This window comes from Hemiscyllium ocellatum, chromosome 4 (genome assembly GCF_020745735.1).
Source record: "Hemiscyllium ocellatum isolate sHemOce1 chromosome 4, sHemOce1.pat.X.cur, whole genome shotgun sequence".
Classification (NCBI taxonomy): domain Eukaryota; kingdom Metazoa; phylum Chordata; class Chondrichthyes; order Orectolobiformes; family Hemiscylliidae; genus Hemiscyllium; species Hemiscyllium ocellatum.
Genome location: NC_083404.1, coordinates 81032672 through 81052550, shown reverse-complemented (window position 1 = coordinate 81052550; position 19879 = coordinate 81032672). Strand labels below are relative to the sequence as shown.

General features: G+C 40.6%; 1 protein-coding gene across 8 annotated transcripts in view; it reads left to right on the top strand.

The window, feature by feature from the left end:
• Positions 1–19879, top strand: part of spidr (scaffold protein involved in DNA repair) — a 261755-nt gene that overhangs the window by 65833 nt on the left and 176043 nt on the right. For 7 of the 8 annotated variants that reach the window (XM_060823482.1, XM_060823487.1, XM_060823481.1 and 4 more), the window contains 2 exons: positions 12125–12378; positions 18239–18339. In XM_060823482.1, coding sequence (XP_060679465.1) covers positions 12125–12378; positions 18239–18339 — 355 coding nt within the window. The remainder of the gene's footprint in view (positions 1–12124; positions 12379–18238; positions 18340–19879) is intronic. The other variant, XM_060823492.1, reaches the window with a different exon arrangement.

Below are 19879 nucleotides of genomic sequence, written 5' to 3'. Positions count from 1 at the left end.
TTTCTGAAACGCGAAAATGTTTTACAAATTGTAATCAGACAAAGATATATGACTGGTAACTTCATGCTCCCTGATTCTGGGTAACCCAAGATGCAGTACGGGAAGAAATTGTGGCTGTAAGAGCTGCTCCTTTTTCTGAGGTATTTTTCAGGGTTGGAGCTGATTTCCTTGAATTCTAGGAGGAGTAATTATTGTTTTTTAAGCTGTTGCATCTTCTAGGAACTTTGGGAGATTAAAAAAAATCAAAACAATGGGACTTTAAAAAAGAGGAAGAGAGACAAAGCAGTGACCCTGTGGGGCGTGCATGCAGAAAGTGGTGCTGTCAGAGGAAGTGGTGGAGGCTGGTTCAATTACACAATTTAAAAGGCATCTGATAGGTATATGAATAGTAAGGGTTTAGAGGCAGATGGGCCAAATGCTGGCATATGGGTCTAGATTAATTTAGGACATTTGGTCGGCATGGATGAGTTGGACCAAAGATTCTGTTTCCTTATAAGCGTATAAGTCCTGCCCTGATTCGCCTTTCCAAAGTGCAGCACCTCACATTTACCTAAAACTCTATCTGACACTCCTCTACCCATTGCCCCAGTTGATCAAGATCCCATTGCACTCTGAGGTGACCTTCTTCATTGTTCACTACACCTCCAATTTTGGTGTCATCTACAAACTTTCTAACTATACCTACTATGTTCACATCCAAATCATTTATGTTGATGATGAAAAGCACTGATCCTTGTGTCAAATCGCTAGTCACAGGCCTCCAGTCTGAAAATCAATCCTCCAAAACCACCTCTCTGCATCTACTCTATCAAGCACTTTCAGAAACTTGTATATTTCAATGATGACCTCTAATTTTTCCATTTGGGATATAAGTGCAATTTATTTAGCCTGTCATCATGGAACTATCCTCTCATCCTGGACACCAATCTCATGAACCTTCACTGTGCTACCTCCAATGGAAGTATGGATACTAAAGCTTCATACAGTTATCCAGATGTAATTTTACTGAAGTCCTGTATAATTGTAGCAATGCTTTCTTGTTCTTTTACTTCAAACCCCTTGCAATAAAAGCTAACATGCTGTGTGCCTTCTTAATCACTTGCTGTATAGTACCAGCATGTGAGCATTGCATTGCTTGTGCAAACAGACCCACACCTTTCTGAAGATCAGTATCAAATTTGTGTCTCTAAAATATGATCTGCTTTTCTGTTCTTACTCTGAAAGTGTCTATTTCAGCCAGTATGATGAGGGGTGATCCCTCCAATTTGATGTTGGGGAATACTGAAGCCGAAAGCCAAAATTTTTGTGGTTAGCAGTGAAGTACTTAGTTGTTGACTGCACAGAGAAATAGGAACTTAGCTGGCTCATTGGCTGCAGTGAAAACTTACTCTTCTAGCTGCAGCATGGGCCATTGATGAAATAATCTGTGAGGCTTGTGGCCGTGATGCATTTCTGGTAAAGCTGTGTCCCAGTAACATTGTGAGCTGAAGACAGGCTCTTTCAAGTTAGTTTTCGACCTGAAAAATGTGCTTGATTGAGGCTTTCTCTTTGTGTTATACAAAATGTTAAGGCACTACCTTGAAATGATGTTGAATATTTAGATTAATTTTATGATGCAATCTGTTTCTACCATTGACTGGTCTGATAAAAAATTTTAAAATGTGCCAAGCCAACCTAACTAAAAGTGATCTGAAGAGCTCTCTGCAGTGAACTTTTTCTTTTAATTGTTGTTAAATGTGTCCTTCATTAATTCTGCAAAGACCACTTTTTTATTTTTCTTTGAATTGGAGATCAAAATGAGAACAGGATACTGCTTTAAACCAAGGAGTATGAAAAGAGTTGCTGCAATTCTAAGAAAACCAGTTATTGGAATTTATTGTAAGTTGTGTTTACACTGTTGCTTTGTTCAAGTAGTGAGGGAAGTTGCCTAAGATATCATGGCCCCTTGGGTATGTGTACAGAGCTGTCTACGCCCAGAGGTAGATTATGGATTGCTTTGTTGATCATCAGCTTGATTGACTCCTGGGAATATAAGCAGTTTGTGTGTGAACAATAGAGACAGAATTCTCCCGTTTACAAAAGAGACAGGGCTTACCTGTGTGTCTGGGGCTTTCGGAAGGGGATGGAATTTAAGGCAGCAGATGTATAAGTTGATGATACACATTTTTTTGTGGTTAGAATAGATTTATTTGTAATAAATAGTAGTTTCTTGTGAAGTACAGAAACCTAGTCAGTGTTTTCTGTTTGCCTGATTCCATCGCACAGGTAAATTGGGGACCTTTGAATAATACGATCAAAAGCTGTGTAACAACCCTTGGAGTAGTAGATCTTAAGAATTTGCACACTTTTTTGAGTGAGTTGTGACAATCTATTTTCTGCCTTTTCCCCATCTTCACATTGCTCTTTAATCGTAATGGTAGGAATGCCTGGTTTGTGGACATTATAGTCATTCTGAATGCATCCTTTCATGAGTGAAACGGGAGGAAAGTTCTTCAAATTCCTTCCTACTTCCCCAGCCTCCCATTATATTATGATTTGCCTGGTAGCCTGGAGAGCAGAAGCAATTAAATGATTAATGAATAAAAATAAGCAGTATTTGCATTAGACTCTATGCTGATAACAGACTTCCTAGTTCCTTAGCTTTAAAACTTCTGTTCTATTGCAAAAGCAACTGAGCCATATGGAGATCTCCGTGCTTTTTAAGGAGATACAACGTAAGCATTGTTTATATTTTGAGGGAAAATTTCATCTCTTCCCTTTTATAGCCGAGAAAGAAAATTTCAAGCATGAGTGATTTGCTTCCTCCCAGCATGCTGCTGATGTGTGAAGAGTACAAACATGATCATGCTCAGTTTGGTTTGATATTTTAAATTTCACTGTACAGAAGTACCTCAATATCTTAATTTTTTTTTCCCTGCATTGTTGCTTTGACAGCTTGGTCTAATTTAATTTGTACTAAATATTTCATGATTAATAACTTAGTGCCAATATTAGACATGCATTCTCCTGCCTTTTGCATTCTGATTTTATTTCCAAAGAAAATTGGAAAATGGTTGATTTTAAATGAGCAATTTACAGGACTGATTTGTGCATCTTTGCTCATTGAGTAATAGCTTTCAGTCAAGAACCTTGCATTAATAAAGGCACCAGAAATGACCATAGCAGATTGAGCCATGTGGACCCTGCAAAGTACTATTGCTAAAATTGGAACAACTGCGTCACAGGTTAGTCCAGCAGCAGCTCAACATAGCCATACTCTCGGAATTGTACATTATTGACAATGTCCTAGCTGACATCATCACCATTCCTGGGTGATGATCTCACCAGCAAGAAAGACCCAGAAGAATTGGTGGCAACATCATGTACAGTCAGGAGTGATTTGCCTTGGAACCCTCAGCATTGACTCTGAATCCCATGAAGCCTCAAGGCATCATGTCAAACGTGGGCAAGGACGTGTCTTGCTGATTACGACATTCTGACCCTTCCACGGCTGTTGAATTGGTATTCCTCCATGCTGAAGATCACTTGGAGGTGGCAAGGCACAGAATATTTGGGTGGGGTACTTCACTATCCATCATCAAACATGGCCTTGCAGCACCACTACTGGCTGAGCTTGTCAAATCCTATAGCCTTCCGTGCTGTACATCTCTATGTCTCTATGACTCTATAACCTGCGACAGGTGGTGAAGTAACCAACAAGAGGTAAATATACACTTGATTTTATACTCAGTGATATGCCTCCCACAGATACATCTGTCCATGAGTATAGTAGGTGTGTGACCATCATCCAGTCCTTCTGGAACAAAACCCTGTCGTCTTCCTATTGTGATTGTCCTCTATCGCATTATATGGTACTACCACCATGCTAATTGGGATGGATTTCAAACAGGCCCAGAAAATCAAAACTAGGCATCCGTGTAGTGTTGTGCCTGTCAGCAGCAGCAAAATTGTACTTGAACACAATCTGCTTCCTTCATGTGCTGACATTTCCCTGTGATATCATTACCATCAAGCAAGGAAATCAACCTTAGCTCAGTGAAAAGTGCAGGAGGGTATTTGAAGAGCAGCATTGGACAAATCTTAAAAATAAGGTATTGACCTGGTGACACTACAGCATGGAACTACTTATATGTCAAACAACTTAACCAGCAGTGACAGCTGGGCATTTCCACAACCAATGGTTCAGATCTAAACTCTGCTGTCCTAACACATCCAGTTCAGAATGGTGGTAGACAGTTCAATAGCTCATGTGAGGCATCACAGGTATCCCTCACTTCAAAATGGGGAACCCCTGCACCTCAGCACAATAGATTGGGCTGAAACATTTGTGACAATCTTCAGCTAGAATGCAGAGCGGATGATCTGTTTCAGCCTCCTCTGGAAGTCTCCACGATCACTATTGTCAGACGTCAGCCATTAGTTCATTCCATTTGATATCAGGAAATTGCTGAAGTCATTGTAAGCTGCAAAGACTATGGGCCCTGACAACGTCCTGGCAATTGTACTGAAGACTTGTGATCCAGGCATTGCAGTACCCATAGGCAAACTGTTTCAGTGCAACATTTGACTGACAGTATAGAAAATTGCTCAATGCATGGATGTCCTGTACATGGAATGCTAAACAAATGCAACCTGGCTAATTACTGTCCCATTAGGTTCTCTCAGATCATACTCAATAAACTATCATCAGTGTATCAAGTTTATTTGCTTAGCAATCACCTGCTCACTAATGGGAAAAAATGAGAACTGCAGATGCTGGAGATCAGAGTCAAGACTGCAGTGCTGGAAAGATGCAGCAGGTCAGGCAGCATCTGAGGAGCTACAGTAGATAACATTTGCGGAGATACAGGTAAATTTTTATCTGATGTGGAAGGATCCTTTGGGGCTTTGGACGGGGGCGAGGTGTGGGCATAGGTTTTGTACTTCCTGTGGTGGCAGGCGAAGATGCTACGAGTGGAGTGTGGGCTGGCGGGGTGGGGTGGGGGGGGGGGGGGGGAGTAGATCTGACGAGGGAACCACGGAGCAAATGGTCTCTCCTGAAAGCTGATAGGGGTGGGAGGGAAATATGTTCCTGGTGATGGGGTCTGTTTGTAGGTGGCAGAAATGACGGAGGATGATGCAATGTGTTTGGAGGTTGCTGGGTGGAAGTTGTGGGCTCGGGGGTATGTGTTCTTGTTGCGTTGGGAGGGATGGGGTTCATTGGGAGAGCTGTGAGAAGTGGAGAAGATTCGGTGGAGGTCATCGGGGACCAGGCGAGAGGGGAAATTGCAATCTTTGTAGAGGAGGACATCTGGGATTTCCGAAGGTGGAATTAGTCATCCCGGATCTTTCCACATCCAACAGAAATTTACCTGTACCTTCATCAGTGTCATCTGCTGTAACCGTTGCACCCAATATGGTCTCCTCTACATCAGGAAGACAGAACGATAAATTGCGGATTGTTTCAGAGAACATCTCTGGGACACCTGCACCAACTAAACCCACCACCCTCTGGCTGAACACTTCAATTCCCCCTCCCTCTCTGCCAAGGACATGCAGGTCCTGGGCCGCCTCCATTGCCAAACCCTTACCACCCGGCGCCTGTAGGAAGAACACCTCATCTTCCTCCTGGGACCCTACAACCACATGGGATTAATGTGGATTTCGCCAGTTTCCTCATTTCCCTTCCCCCACATTATTCCAATCCTAAGCTCCCTACTCAGCACTGCCCTCTTGACATGTCCATCATCTTTGCCACCTATCTGCTCCACCCTTCCCTCCGACCTATCACCTTCACCCCCACCTTCATCTACCTATTGCATTCTCAGCTACCTTCCCCCCACCAACCCAACCCCCCTCCCATTTATCTCTCAGCCCTCAGCTCCCTGGCCCGCAAACCTCATTCCTGATGAAGAGCTTATGCCTGAAATGTCGATTCTCCTGCTTCATGGATGCTGCCTGACCTGCTGCATCTTTCCAACACTACACTCTCGACCTGCTCACTACGGCTGAGTTTGGGTTCTGCCAAGTTAACTCTGGTTCCTTACAGCATTTGTTAGTCTTGGCAAAAGAATTGACTTCCAGAGCTAAGGTGAGAGAGATTGCCTTTGATGTGAAGGCTGTGTTTTACTGAATGTGGCATAAAGAACAGTTGATAAACTAAACATACTGGGAATCTATTGATTGGAGGCCTACCTAACAAAGGAAGATGATTCAAGTTGTTGAAGTCATTCAACTCTGGTTCAGGGCATCTCTGCAAGAGTTCTTAAGCTGCTCCTCAATGAGCTTTTCTCCATAATAAGGTCAGAAATGTAGATGTTTAATTACACAAAGCTTAGCACCATTTGAAACTTTTCTGAAACTGAATGAGACCGTGTCCATACGGAAAGATAATATCCAGGCTTGAGCTGACAGTTAGGAAGTAACACTTATGCCATACAAATTTTTGGCAATGACCATATCTAATAAAAGAAAATCTAACCTTGAACCATGACATTCAATGGCATCACCATTACTAAATACTTCTTGGCAATTACCATTGATCAAAAAATTACAATGGCTACAAGAACAGTTCAGAGGCTTGAAATTCTGCATTGCTCAGCTCACTCCCCAATCTTTACCACCTACAAAGCACAAGTCAGGAACATAATGAAATGTTCCCCACTTGCCTGGATGAGCACAACTGCAACAACACCGAATGAATTTGGTACTATTTAGGACAAAGCAGTTGGCTTTATTAACACTGCATTCACAGACACTCACTTACTCCACCGCTGATAGCGAATTAGAGAATTTGTTACAACTCAGAAAGAGGCCCATTGTGTCTGCATCCCTTCTATAACTGTGTACCAATCTCCTGCCTTTTCTCATATCCCTGAGCACAATTTCTGACCAAATAATCATCCACTGTCCTCTTGAATGCTGCAATTGGGCCAGCCTCCACATATTTTTGAGCAGTCCATGCTATACCCAAATTACTCGCTGTTTTCTCACATTACCGTTGCTTCATTTGGATTTTGCTTTAAATATTTGCAAAGAGCAGGAGCAACATTGCGTACCATCTGCAAGATTGACTGCAGCAATTCAGCAGGCTTCTTACAAACTCACTGTTACTATGATTTAGAAGAATAAGAATAGCAGATATGTGGGAACACCACCACCTGCTAGATCCCTTCCAAGTTATTCACCATGCTGACTTGGAAATATATCGTTACTCTTTGTGTTGCTAGGCCAAGATCCTGGAATTCCCTCCTTAATGAAATTTTGAGTATACCTATAGCAAATGGAATACAGTTATTCAACAACACATCTTGCCACCATGCTCTCGAGGGTAGTTAGAAATATGCAGTAAATGCTGGCGCACATCCCAGTAATATTTAGGATGATAGGACTGAGTGTATGGCTGCTAAATTTGCTGATGATACAAAATATGGATCATAAGGAGGACATAACGAGTTTGCAAAGTATTTATTATAGATTAAGTGAGAGGACAAAAATTTTGCAGATGCAGTGTAATATGGATAACTGTGAACTTGCCCACTTTGTCAAGAAGAATAGAAAACCAGTATATAATCTAAATGGGTAGAGATTTTAAACTTTGAAGTACAGAGGGATCTGGGATTTATGGTGTATGAATCACAAAAATGTTTGTAGGTACAGCAAGTGATGAAAAGGTCAAATGGAATATTGTATTGCAAGCGGAATTAACTATAAAAGTAGTAATGTTTTGCTACAGGTGTGAAGTATTGGTGAGAATACACCTAGAATACTGTCCACAATTTTTTTTTCCTTAATGAAAGGCGGTAAATATGATAGAAACAGTTCTGTTGTGTTTTGTTTGATTAGAGGATTGTTATTTTACAAGGAAAAATTGGATAGGCTGAATCTGTATACATGAAGTTTAACTGGATGAGAAGGATCTTATTAAACCAAAGAAGATCCTGAAGGAAATTGACAGAATGGATCCTAAAGATGATTCTCTTCATGTGTGAGACTAGAAATAAGGGACATAGACTTTTTATTTATAGATTTCTTTGAGGAATTGAAACTCAATTCACTGGAGCGCAGTGAATACTTATTAGGCAGGGGAAGGTAGATTTTTACTGACAAGGGAGTCACAGTTATTAGGGTATTTAGAAATACAGACTTGAGGCTGCCATCCAATTTGCTGCAGTCTTATTGAATGACAGGCTAGGAGGTTGACTGGTCTACTTCTAATTTGTATGTTTACGTATTTGTATATTATGGTCCCAAATAAAATGCATGTCTTCAGTAGTAATCTCTGGATTGTACCTCAGAACAATCTTTCACACCTTGGACAAAGTAGACAAGGCCATCTGCCAGCTTAAGAATAACAAGGCTGCTGGAGCAGATGGAATCCCTGCTGAGGCATTGAAGCACGAAGGCAAAGAGCTCCTTCTGCAGCTACTTGCCCTTGTTTGCCTTATCTGGAAGGAGGAGAGCATCCTAGAAGAGCTGAAAGATGCCACAGTTATGAGTATTTTCAAAGAAGGGAACAAGTCCGACTATGGTAATTACAGGGGAACTCTCTGCTGTTGATCACTGGAAAGGTCATTGTGAAGCTCCTCCTCAATCGTCTCCTCTTTGTAATTGAGGAACCTCTCTCAGCCTCTCTGTATGACTTTTCGCCACAGAGGGGCACAGCGGACATGATTTTCACCATTTAACAGCTGCGAGAGAAATTCAAAGTAAAGAACCTACCCCTGTACGGGGCCTTCTTTGACCTTACCAAGGCCATAGCCATTGTGAATCAGAAAGCATTAGGGAGCATCCTTCTCTGCTTTGATTGCATCATGATGTTTGCCACAATCCTTCGCCCGATCCATGACACCATGGAAGTTTTAGTAATTATCATTGACCCATTCCCATTCGAACCGGTGTCCAGCAGGGCTGTGTCACTGTCCCAATACTGTTGTGTTGCTGAACAAAGAGACCTTGGAGTGCAGGTTCATAGCTCCTTGAAAGTGGAGTTGCAGGTAGATAGGATAGTGAAGAAGGCTTTTGGTATGTTTTTGTTTATTGGTCAGAGTATTGAGTACAGGAGTTGGGAGGTCATGTTGCGGCTGTACAGGACATTGGTTAGACCACTGTTGGAATATTGTGTGCAATTCTGGTCTCCTTCCTATCGGAAAGATGTTGTGAAACTTGAAAGGGTTCAGAAAAGGTTTACAAGGATGTTGCCAGGGTTGTAGGATTTGAGCTATAGGGAAAGGTTGAAGAGGCTGGGGCTGTTTTCCCTCTAGCGTTGGAGGCTGTGAGGTGACCTTATAGAGGTTTTCAAAATTATGAGGGGCATGGATTGGATAAATAGACAAAGTCTTTTCCCTGGGACCGGGGAGTCCAGAACTAGAGGGCATAGGTTTAGGATGAGAGGGAAAAGATATAAAAGAGACTAAGGTGCAACTTTTTCATGCAGAGGGTGGTATGTGTATGGAATGCACTGCCAGAGGATGTGGTGGAGGCTGGTACAATTGCAACATTTAAAAGGCATTTGGATGGGTATATGAATAGGAAAGGTTTGGAGGGATATGGGCCAGGTGCTGGCAGATGGGACTAGATTGGTTTGGTATATCTGGTGGGCATGGACGGGTTGGACCGAAGGGTCTGTTTCCATGCTGTACATCTCTATGACTCTCTGACTCTACTTGCTGCAATTCTTTACCTCATCATCAATAAGCTCCCTGCTGGAGTGAAGCTACCAGACAGAACCTGTGGGAAAGTATTCAACCTCTGCCACCTTCAAGCCAAAACCAAAGTCACCCCAGCCAGTGTCATCGAGTTGTAGTATGCAGATGATGCTTGTGTATGTGCAATCTCAGAGGACATACTCCAGACCATCATCGACATCTTTACGGAGACATATGAAAGCATGGGTATCACCCTACGCATATGCAAGACAAAGGTCCTCCACCAGCTGGTCTTGCATTGTGGAGCAAACCCTCGATCTTCAAGGTCCACAGGGAGGCCTTCGAGATCATTGACCACTTCCAATATCTCAGAAGTATCCTGTCCGCCAAGCAGCTATTGTTGAAGAGATCCAGCACTACCCATAGTGTGCTAGTGTAGCGTTTGTCTTCCTGAGGAAAAGGATGTTTGAGGACACCAATATCAGATCTGACACCAAGGTCGTGGTTTACAGTGCTGGTAGTTGCCACCTCCCTAGATGGCTCTGAGAAGTGGACTATTTATTGCATACACTTCCAGGCACTGGAACAGTTCTACCAATGCTGCCTGCGCAAGATCCTGGAAATCTGGGAAGAAAGACTCACCAACACGACATCCTCGACTAGGCCAACGTCCCCAGCATCAAGGCAGTGACCACCCTTGATTGGCTACAATGGGTTTGGCACATTATCCGCATGACCAACAAGGGACTCCCCAAGTGTGTGCTGTATTCCCAGCTTCGAAACTAGCAGATTGAACCCGAAGAGGACAGAGGAAGCACTTAAGCATACCCTCAACTGGTGAAGTGCAGCATTCCGAAAGACGCCCAGGAATCACTGACCCAAGACTGTCCAAAGTGCAGGAGATGCATCTGGGAAGGCATAGAACATCTTGAGACTTAACATCAGGGAATAAATGGAAGCCAGGTGAAAACATTAATAGAAGTGTGCTGCCGCAACAATGTCCCATCTACTCCTTCCCTCGTCCACCACGTGCCCCAATGTGACAGAGCCTTTGGTAACCGCATAGGTTTGTACAGCAACCTACAGACTTACCCTGAGAGCGGAAGAAGTCATTCTTATCTGCAAGGGTACGCTATTGACGATAGGATCAAGCAGATAAGAAAACTAATAAGTGACCCAGTGACGTAGGAAGAGGGATTTTGATTTGTTATGCACTGTGACCAGTAGTGAGGAAAGGTGGAGTTTTTCCTTTGGGATGGGCTTCACTTAAACCAGACTGGTATCGTGTTTCTGTGAATTATCCGGACTGTGGATAAGGACTGTATTAACTATAAGGAATTTAGGTGCAGAAGAGAGGTGGCTGGCTATTGTGAGGGTTCAGCTGAATGAAAATGTGTGAAGAGAAAAGTAAAGACTCCATTGATTCTTGGTAATTGGAGTAAAGACAAGCTGAGTAGGCTAGGAAGGGATGTAGAGTTTAATATTAATAACCTATCAACAAATAATGTACATGCAAACATTACAGAAACAGTTACAGACCTTTAATCTGAATGCGTGAACCACTCACAATAAGGTAGATGAACTATAGCACAAATGGAGATGAATGATTTTAGGTGTGATCACTTTTATTTTTATAAAGTGACTGAAGTTGTGAAATACACCTTCCAGGATTCATAATGTTTTGAAAAGACAAGCAGCTTTGATAATAAAGGATTATATCAGGATAGAAGTGAGAAAGAATTTTAATTTTGAAGATCAAGAAGTAAAATCACTATATTTGGAGATTAGCAATAACCAGCGGTCAGAAAATTCTGGTTGGAGTAGGTGTAAGGTCATTGGATAGAGCTTGCAGTATGAAATATTTGGATATTTTGACCAAGGGTACTGTGAAATGCTAGCTACAGAGGAGTTTAATCTCCTTGCATACGTGACCAATCAAATTGACAAAGCCAGAATACTTCTGCGACAACTTCCTCCAGCAACATGTTGTGAAATTCACAAAGGACAAAGTCCACTTAGATCTAATATTGTACTGTAAAATGTGGCAGGGTTAACCATTTTTTCCCAGTGCATTAACTGCACACAGTTCTGTACCAATCTTGTAGTATGCATTGTAGGTATGTATATTAAAATACTCTGTGCTCATGTGGAGCAGTGGTAATATCCCTTCCTCTGTGCTAAAAGGTTCAGGTTCATGTTCCACCTGTATCATAGCACATCTGAATGAAGTGATTAAAATATTAATAAAATGCTTTAGGATATAATAATTATGGAAGAATATTCTCATAAATATGTGAAACAAGCAGCAATTAAATGGAAGTCTGCAGATGAATGATTGATAATGGCAAGAATCTGTGCATTGTTTCAGCTCTGGAAACTTTTGATTCCTTCCCAATTGTAATTGATTAGTTTCTTCAACCTGTACCTCCCCTTAATGAGAGTGTATATGCATTTAAAACATACCACTGTGAAAATAACTTGCATTTATCTTGTTTTAGACAGCCGAAGATATTTTGGAGTTTTCATCTGATAATGAAAGCACAAAAGAACGTGAGTGGTGCACAAAGTCCATTCCATCTACTTCTGCATCACCACCTATACCTAATTGTGGATCAGAACATGGCAGGACCATGCGATCAGCAAGCAACTGGTTGAAAAGTGCACAATCATTTCTACAGACGCCTGACAAGCAAAAGAGAAAACAATTCAAAACTCCAGAAGATTCTGCCAAAAAGAGAAAGAAATTGATGAGGTTAGCTAGTATGCCATGTTGTACATTTTTATTTGACAGTACAAATATGGGAGATTAATCAATTAGGATTAATTTTCTCTTGTTATTTTACTTCTGAAATATTGCTTCAGCTATTTTATGACTTCATAACATATTTCTGGGAAATATTGGACCTCTGGCTAGACTAAATATCCTGATAATTATCACAATGGACTCTCTTCTGGAATAAATTTCATTTGTACCAAGTATAGTTCACTTTTGCACTCCGTATTTTTATAGGAGGATAGAATAATTGGCATTCAAGGCGCAGAAGGAAGTAATTCACTCCTCTGTGTTTATGTTGACTGAAAGAGTAGCTATCCAGTAAAATCCTACATTCCAGCTCTCAAATTGTCTCCTTGTAAATATAGTGAGGGTTTCTGTGCCTAACAGTGTTTCAAAAAAGTGAGTTCCAGACCCTTCTGGATGTTAAAATTAATTCCCAACTCCTCTCTAATACCAATTACTTTCAATCTGTATCCCCTCCCTGGTTATTGAAGATTATTTTGATATACATTCTTAGTAAAAGTAAATGAGATTTCATAAACTTGAGCTAACTATATATTACTAAAAGCTGATAACCCAGTTAAAAAAAAACTGCCATTCCAAATATCTGACAGTTTTGAATGCAGATGTTTATGATGTATGAATAGAACGAATTAAACTGAAAATACAGTTGGATCTGTCTTGGGCTGCAAATCAATGCAATTCAATAAATTACAAAGCAAAAAAGCTTAGTACACAAAACTTACTTTGCAGCAATGGTAAGTTCAGAAGTTACCAAAAAGGGTGCAAAAGTCACGATTTATTTTCTTGCAGGTTTGAGGGTGAATCAAAAATGGTCTTTGTCGAGGATTTTTTAAAAGAAAATTTTTAAGGTTTACGGATGTCAGTCAGAACCCATTTATAGGACTGGTACTATTTACTTGGAACTTGCTGCATCATATTAAATTGTGAACTAAAACTTTTTGACACAGGTTATCAATAACCCAAACCACAAGTGTTATCTGTAATAAATTTGACATCTCTTGCATCTGCCCCCATCTGAGGATAACTCAGACAGACAGGTACTTGTTGGATTGAGAGCATGATGATCTAACTATTTTAGGTGAGCAACTTCTATTTCTATATAGTTTCAGAGAGAATATTGGTGACTTCATGTCATCCAAACAAAACCCGAGAACTGACTTTTGATAATAGGGCATTCTCGAGTTTAATCATCTCCTCCTTTTAAAAGCTGACCAATCCATCTTATATTTCATGCGTTTCTGACTTTTAATGTTGAAGCATGTAGTATGATGAAACTTTATAATGTATTATTGTTGTTTGTGAGCTTCTGTTCGAAAGTGGAAGAAAAATGAAATTTAGTTTTCAATTCTTTGAAGGTCTGAAATTGATTTTGAGCAATAATTTGAAACAGCTACATGACCAGCAAGACACCTGGGGAGATAAGAGGAGAGGGAGCCAGAAACAGGTTCATACAGCAAAAAAGATGTTTATGCTTTTATTTGTTTTCTGGGCTGGAGGGAAATTCTGAGAAGCTAAGAAGTCAGTAGGAAGGAAACTCCAAAAGCAAAAGGCCTTGGAGGTGTCAGCAAAGACTACATCTCAGAAGAATGTTGAAGATATGAGTTTAAGTAACCCATGTTAACTCATGTTTCGAGAGTGTGGTGCTGGAAAACGCAGCAAGTCAGACGGCATCCGAAGAGCAGGAGAATTGACATTTCGGGCATAAGTCTTTCATCAGGAATCTGATGAAGGACTTATGTCCGGAATGTTGACCTGCTGTGCTTTTCTCGCACCACATTCTCAACTTTGATCTCCAGCATCTGCAGTCCTCACTTTCTTCTAACTCATATGTTTGCTGAGTTAGCCTGTTTAAAAAGTTTTTGGGAGATATGTTATCTCTATAAAATAACATTGTGCTTCTACAACAGAAATTTATGAAAAGAGAACTGATTGTAGCTGTGCCCATTTAGCGAAAGGGTTTAGTCTAGAGAAAGAGATTACTCTTTACTAGGTTTGAATGACTATAACGCTATTGCTTGGCTGAGGGATGAATGATTCTTTTTGATGTTTGTAATTATTCCAGTAGTTCTTCCATAATGTGAGGTAGATCATGTGTTTTTTTGTGTTCCATTTTTAAAAGTATATTGGCGGCCTCTTCTAACTGATCTCTGCAGTAGACAAAAAGAAAGATTAAGATTGTGCTTTATCAAATAAACTTCATTCTGGGATCTCACTTGTCATGTATGACTTTCAGCAGGTAACACAAAAGTAGCTAGAATTGACTGTTGAATGGTAGGATCAGAAAACATAGTACTTATGTGTGACTGTTCTGCTTGTTATTTGAAGGGAGACATAAAGCATTTGATTGGTAGGAATAGCATGAGGGGCTCTATTTTGTCTACTTAAGTTGGCTTAATTGACTTCGAGAATTAGGTTTGCAGTCTGTTATATAGTTTATTTTTTTTCCTGTGAACGTAAAATAGTAATATGGATAACCTGTGTTCTTATTGTCAGAGCAAAGATGCTTCCATTGCAAGCTTGTAGAAAGACCCAAAATCAGATTTTCAAGTTACAAAACATGTCTGACCATTGTGTTTCTTATGTTTCTAAGAAAAACTACAGTTCTAGAGAGGTTATTGCATTACAGTCATATTTTGTGTCACACTGCAGTAGAATAACATTATGGCTTTAAACTGTGGCAGGGATGTAAAAGAAAATTTTTTCAGATTTGTCTCCCCTGCCCAATTATCCTTTATTTTCAGTCAGAAGAAAATATTATATGACAGATTCAAAAATATTATAAAATTGTTTTGCAATACATTTATCAAATAAACTTCATTTTGGGATCTCACTTGTCATGTATGACGTTCAGCAGGTATCACAAAAGTAGCTAGAATTGACTGTTGAATGGTAGGGTTATTCATGATGTTCAGTCTGCATGAGTTGCAATATCCACAAGAACATATTGCAAGAGTTGATAAGATTACTTGTGCATGTAGCTGTTGTCTGCTTTATGCTGCAACATGAGATCACACAATATGGTTGAATATGATTTTCCTGTTTCTTTTGACTTACTGTGCCCATGGATATCTATAGTTGTGTTACTAAATATGTTTGCAATTTATCCCATTAAGTACAATGGTAGTGCCATATAGTGTAATATGGGTGTGCACAAAAATGGGACTTCGTCAAAACAATATTCTACCAGTACTTTTGTGGACTGATGCACCTGTGACAGGTAGATTGGTTGAGGATTAAGTAAAGTAGGTTTTTCCCTTTTATTTGCTCCCCATATGCCATAGACACCGTCTAGTAGCTATGTCCTTTAGTACTCTACCAACTCGGTCAGTAGTGGTTCTGTCAAGTCACTCTTCATGATAAACATTGAAGTTCTCCATCCAGAGTAGATTCTGTGTTCATGTTACCTTCAATGCTTCTTTGAAGTGGTGTTCAATATTGAGGTGAATTCAGCTGAGGGCAGGGGGAATCAGTCAGGAGATGGTAATCAGCAGGAGCTTTGCAGCAAGTGATTGATCTCTTGTCTGGAATCAATTGTGAGAACTCCAGGGCAATTAGAGTCATAGAATTTTTACAGCACAGAAAGAGACTGTTTGGCTCATTGTGTCCATGGCAGTCGTAAAACATCCATCTATTCAAATCTTATTTTCCAGTACTCCGCCTATAGCCTTGCATGTTGCTGCATTTCAAGTGCTCACTTAAATGTGTTGAGGCACCTCTGCTCTAGCACCCTTTCATTCAATGAGTTCCAGATACTCACGATTCTCTGGTTTGAAGAATTTCTTCCTAATGTTTCCGTTAAAGCTCCTGCTTCTTAGCTTAAAATGGTACCCCTGGTTATTGAGCTACTACTAAGTGTAAAAATTTCTCCCTAGCTACCCTGTCTACGCTGCTCAGAGCTTTGTACAAATCAATCATATCTCCCTTCATACTCTTTCTTCTCTAAGGCAAACAGCCCAGCCTATCTCTCCTTGTAGTTGGATTGCTCCAGCCGACAAACACCTTGGTTGAACACACAAAAACAGAAATTGTTGGGGCAATTCTGTTGCTCTAGCAGCATCCGTTGTGAGAAACAGACTGGTTAATGTCCTGGGGACACTGGTACAAACCCCACCAAACAGTTGGTGGAATATGAATTTATTAATTGTAGCTAGTTTCCTTGAGGGAGGTAAAGTGCTGGTTCACCAATGTCCTTTAGAGAAGGAAATCTTCTATCCTGGTCTAGCCACCATCTGACTTCAGACATTAATTATGTACTTGACACTTAAATTTTTCAAGTCCAATGACCCTCCTCCAGAAGGGTGGAATCTAGAGGAGTTCTTTTATGTTCAAGGATCTGTGGACATGCAAATCAAGGTCCCTCTGATTCTCTGTATTTCTTAGGGTCCTATTTCTAGTTCCTTGCCTTGTTAGCCCTCCCAGTGCATCACCTCATTTTTTTTTGGAATTAAATTTCATTTGTTAATGTGCTGTCTGAATATCTCTGTCCAACCTCGCCTTAGGTGGGATAGAAAATGCCTGGGAATGGTCATGATGGTGTCTAAGCATTATTCTGGGAGTATGCAAGCTGCTGGATGTCAATAGAGAGACCAAGAGGTTCAGGTTCCTTGAAAGTGGCACTGCAGGTGGACAAGGTGCTGAAGAAGGCATTTGGTATGCTTGCCTTCATTGGTCAGAGCATTGAGTATAGGAGTTGGGACATCACATTGAGACTGTACAGGACGTTGGTGAGGCACCTTTGGAGTAATATACTGTATATAGTTCTGGTCACCCTGCTATAAGAAGGACATTATTAAATTGGAGAGGGTGTAGAAAAGACTTACAACGATGTTACTGGGAGTGGAGAGTTTGAGTTGTAAGGAGAGACTGGATGGCTGGGACTTTTTTCTCTGGAGTAGGAGGATGAATAGTGACCTTCTGGAGGTTTATAAAATCACGAGAGGCACAGATAAGGTGAATAGCAAAGGTCTTTTTTTCTAAGAACGGTGATTTCAAAACTAGAGGGCATAATTTTAGGTGAGAAGAGAAAGATGTCAAAGGGACTTCTTCACTATCCTGTTTACCTGTGAATCCACTTTCAAGGAACTATGAACCTGCACTTCAAGGTCTCTTTGTTTGACAACAATCCACAGGACTTAACCATTAAATGTACAAGTCCTATCCTGATTTTCCCTGTCAAAATGTAGTAACTCCATCTGCCACTCCTCAGCCCATCGGCCACACACCCTCTGAAAACATGCCTGGTGAAGCTGCTGTAAAATCCATCCTTAGAAAACACCGGATAGATTGAGGCCAAAGTACTGTGTGCCTCTTTGGTCATTTTAAATATGGCAACAGTATAATTGCACTAAAAAGGACATAGAGAAGTTTTGTGAGGATTTTACCAGGAATGGAGAACTTTACTGTGAGCAAAGATTGACCTGGCTAACAATATTTTCTTTGAAACAGTTGAGGATAGGGGAAGTTGAATTTTGTTATATGACGTGAGGATCTTAAATTGTGACTTATTTCTGTTACAAAGTGTTCAGTGAGCAAGAGACATAGCCATTAGTTGTTTCCTGAAAGAATTCGTGGAGAGATGAGGAATGTTTTCACTCAGAACATGGTGGGCCTGTCACTGCCCAGACTTATGTTGGCTGACACTTTTTATTTGCATGCACACAATAGATGAATGTGTCATTGATGAATCTTTGCTTCTTGTTACCTATACTATGAGAATGTTAGCACTCAGTTGTAGAACACAGCAGGTCTAAATCTAAGATTGAAATTTCCAACATTTAGGATAAAGCTGACTTAAGATATTTTGTTCCTACAGGGGAGGGCTAGCAGAGAGATTAAATAGACTACAGTGCCGAGAAAGGTCTGCCATCAACTTTTGGAAGCATCAGTCTCTAGCTGATTTACATACTCATACAGGTAGGATTCCCGTATTACTTAAAATATAATTCTTAATATAATATAATCTGAAGAAATCTACTTTTGCAACTATTTATGCATAAAGACATGTGTGAGCAGTCATAGGAGATAGGAGTGAAACTTTAGTGATTAGCAATTTCGTGAGAATGGAATTGAGGGAATAAGAGATTGCTGTCTTGGACAAGATGAGCTCATTTACCATGAGGGTGGATGGGAAAGATACCAGAAAAAGATGCAATTAATTTTTGATTTTTGTCTTGAGTGTAGGCATTGAGCACTTGAGTAAGGCAGAATATAAGCCAACTGCAAAATAAAATTTGTCACAACCTCTGAAAAGCGACTCCAACTGTGTATGCTTTTGTTTTCAATTTTTGCACATTGATATGATTTAATACCTTGTAGTATTTGATAAGTAAACATAGCATAAATGTAATGATGGACAGATTAAGTCATTGCTCAGTGCCCATCGGTGTATATAGAAAAGGTAAAAATAAATTGGAAGTGATGAATGATACATTAAGTTATGAAAATTTACAATGTTCAAAATGTAGATATTGAGAGGAACCACCAATTCCTGATGAAGGCCTTTTGCCTGAAACATTGATTTTTCCTGCTCCTTAGATGCTGCCTGATCTGCTGTGCTTTTTCAGTGCCACTTTAATCTTGACTCCTTTCTTCACTGTACTGACCAATGAAGGCAAGCATGCCAAACACCACCACCTCCACCCTATCACACTTTAGCACTGTCCAATACATCAAGTTTGGTACCATCTGCAAACTTACTAATCATACCCCCTATCTTCATATCCAAATCATTTATGTAATTAACGATACCTGTGGCACACCGCTAGTCACACACCTCCAGTGAGAAAACAACACTCTCCATCACCCTTTGTCTCCTCCTATCTTGGCCAACTCCCATGGATTCCATTTGATCTAATTTTGCTAATCTACCGTGCGGAACCTTGTCAAATGCCTTATTGAAATCCATATAGACAATGTCTACCACTCTGCCTTCATCAGTCATCTTTGTCACTGCTTCGAAAAGCTCAAATCACATTAGTGGGTTAGTAAGTTTGTCAATGACCCGAAGGTTGGTGGAGTTGTGGATAATGTAGAGGGCTGTTACAGGTTGCAATGGGACATTGAAGGAGGCAGAACTTAAGTGGCAGATGGAGTTCGACCTGGAAAAAAGATGCAGAATACAGGGTTAAAGTCAGGATTCTTGGCGGTGTGGAGGAACAGAGGGATCTTGGGTTCCATGTCGATAGATTCCTCAAAGTTGCCACCCAAGTTGACAGGGTTGTTAAGAGGTATATGGTATGTTGGCTTTCATTAGCAGGGGGATTGTGTTTAAGAGTCACAAGGTTATGCTGCAGCTCGAAAGAGCCCTGCTTAGATCACACTTGTAATATTGTGTTCAGTTCTGGTCACCTCATTATAGGAAGGATGTGGAAGCTTTAGAGAGGGTAAAGAGGATATTTACCAGGATACTGCCTGGACTGGAGGGCATGTCTTATGAAGAAAGGTTGAGGGAGCT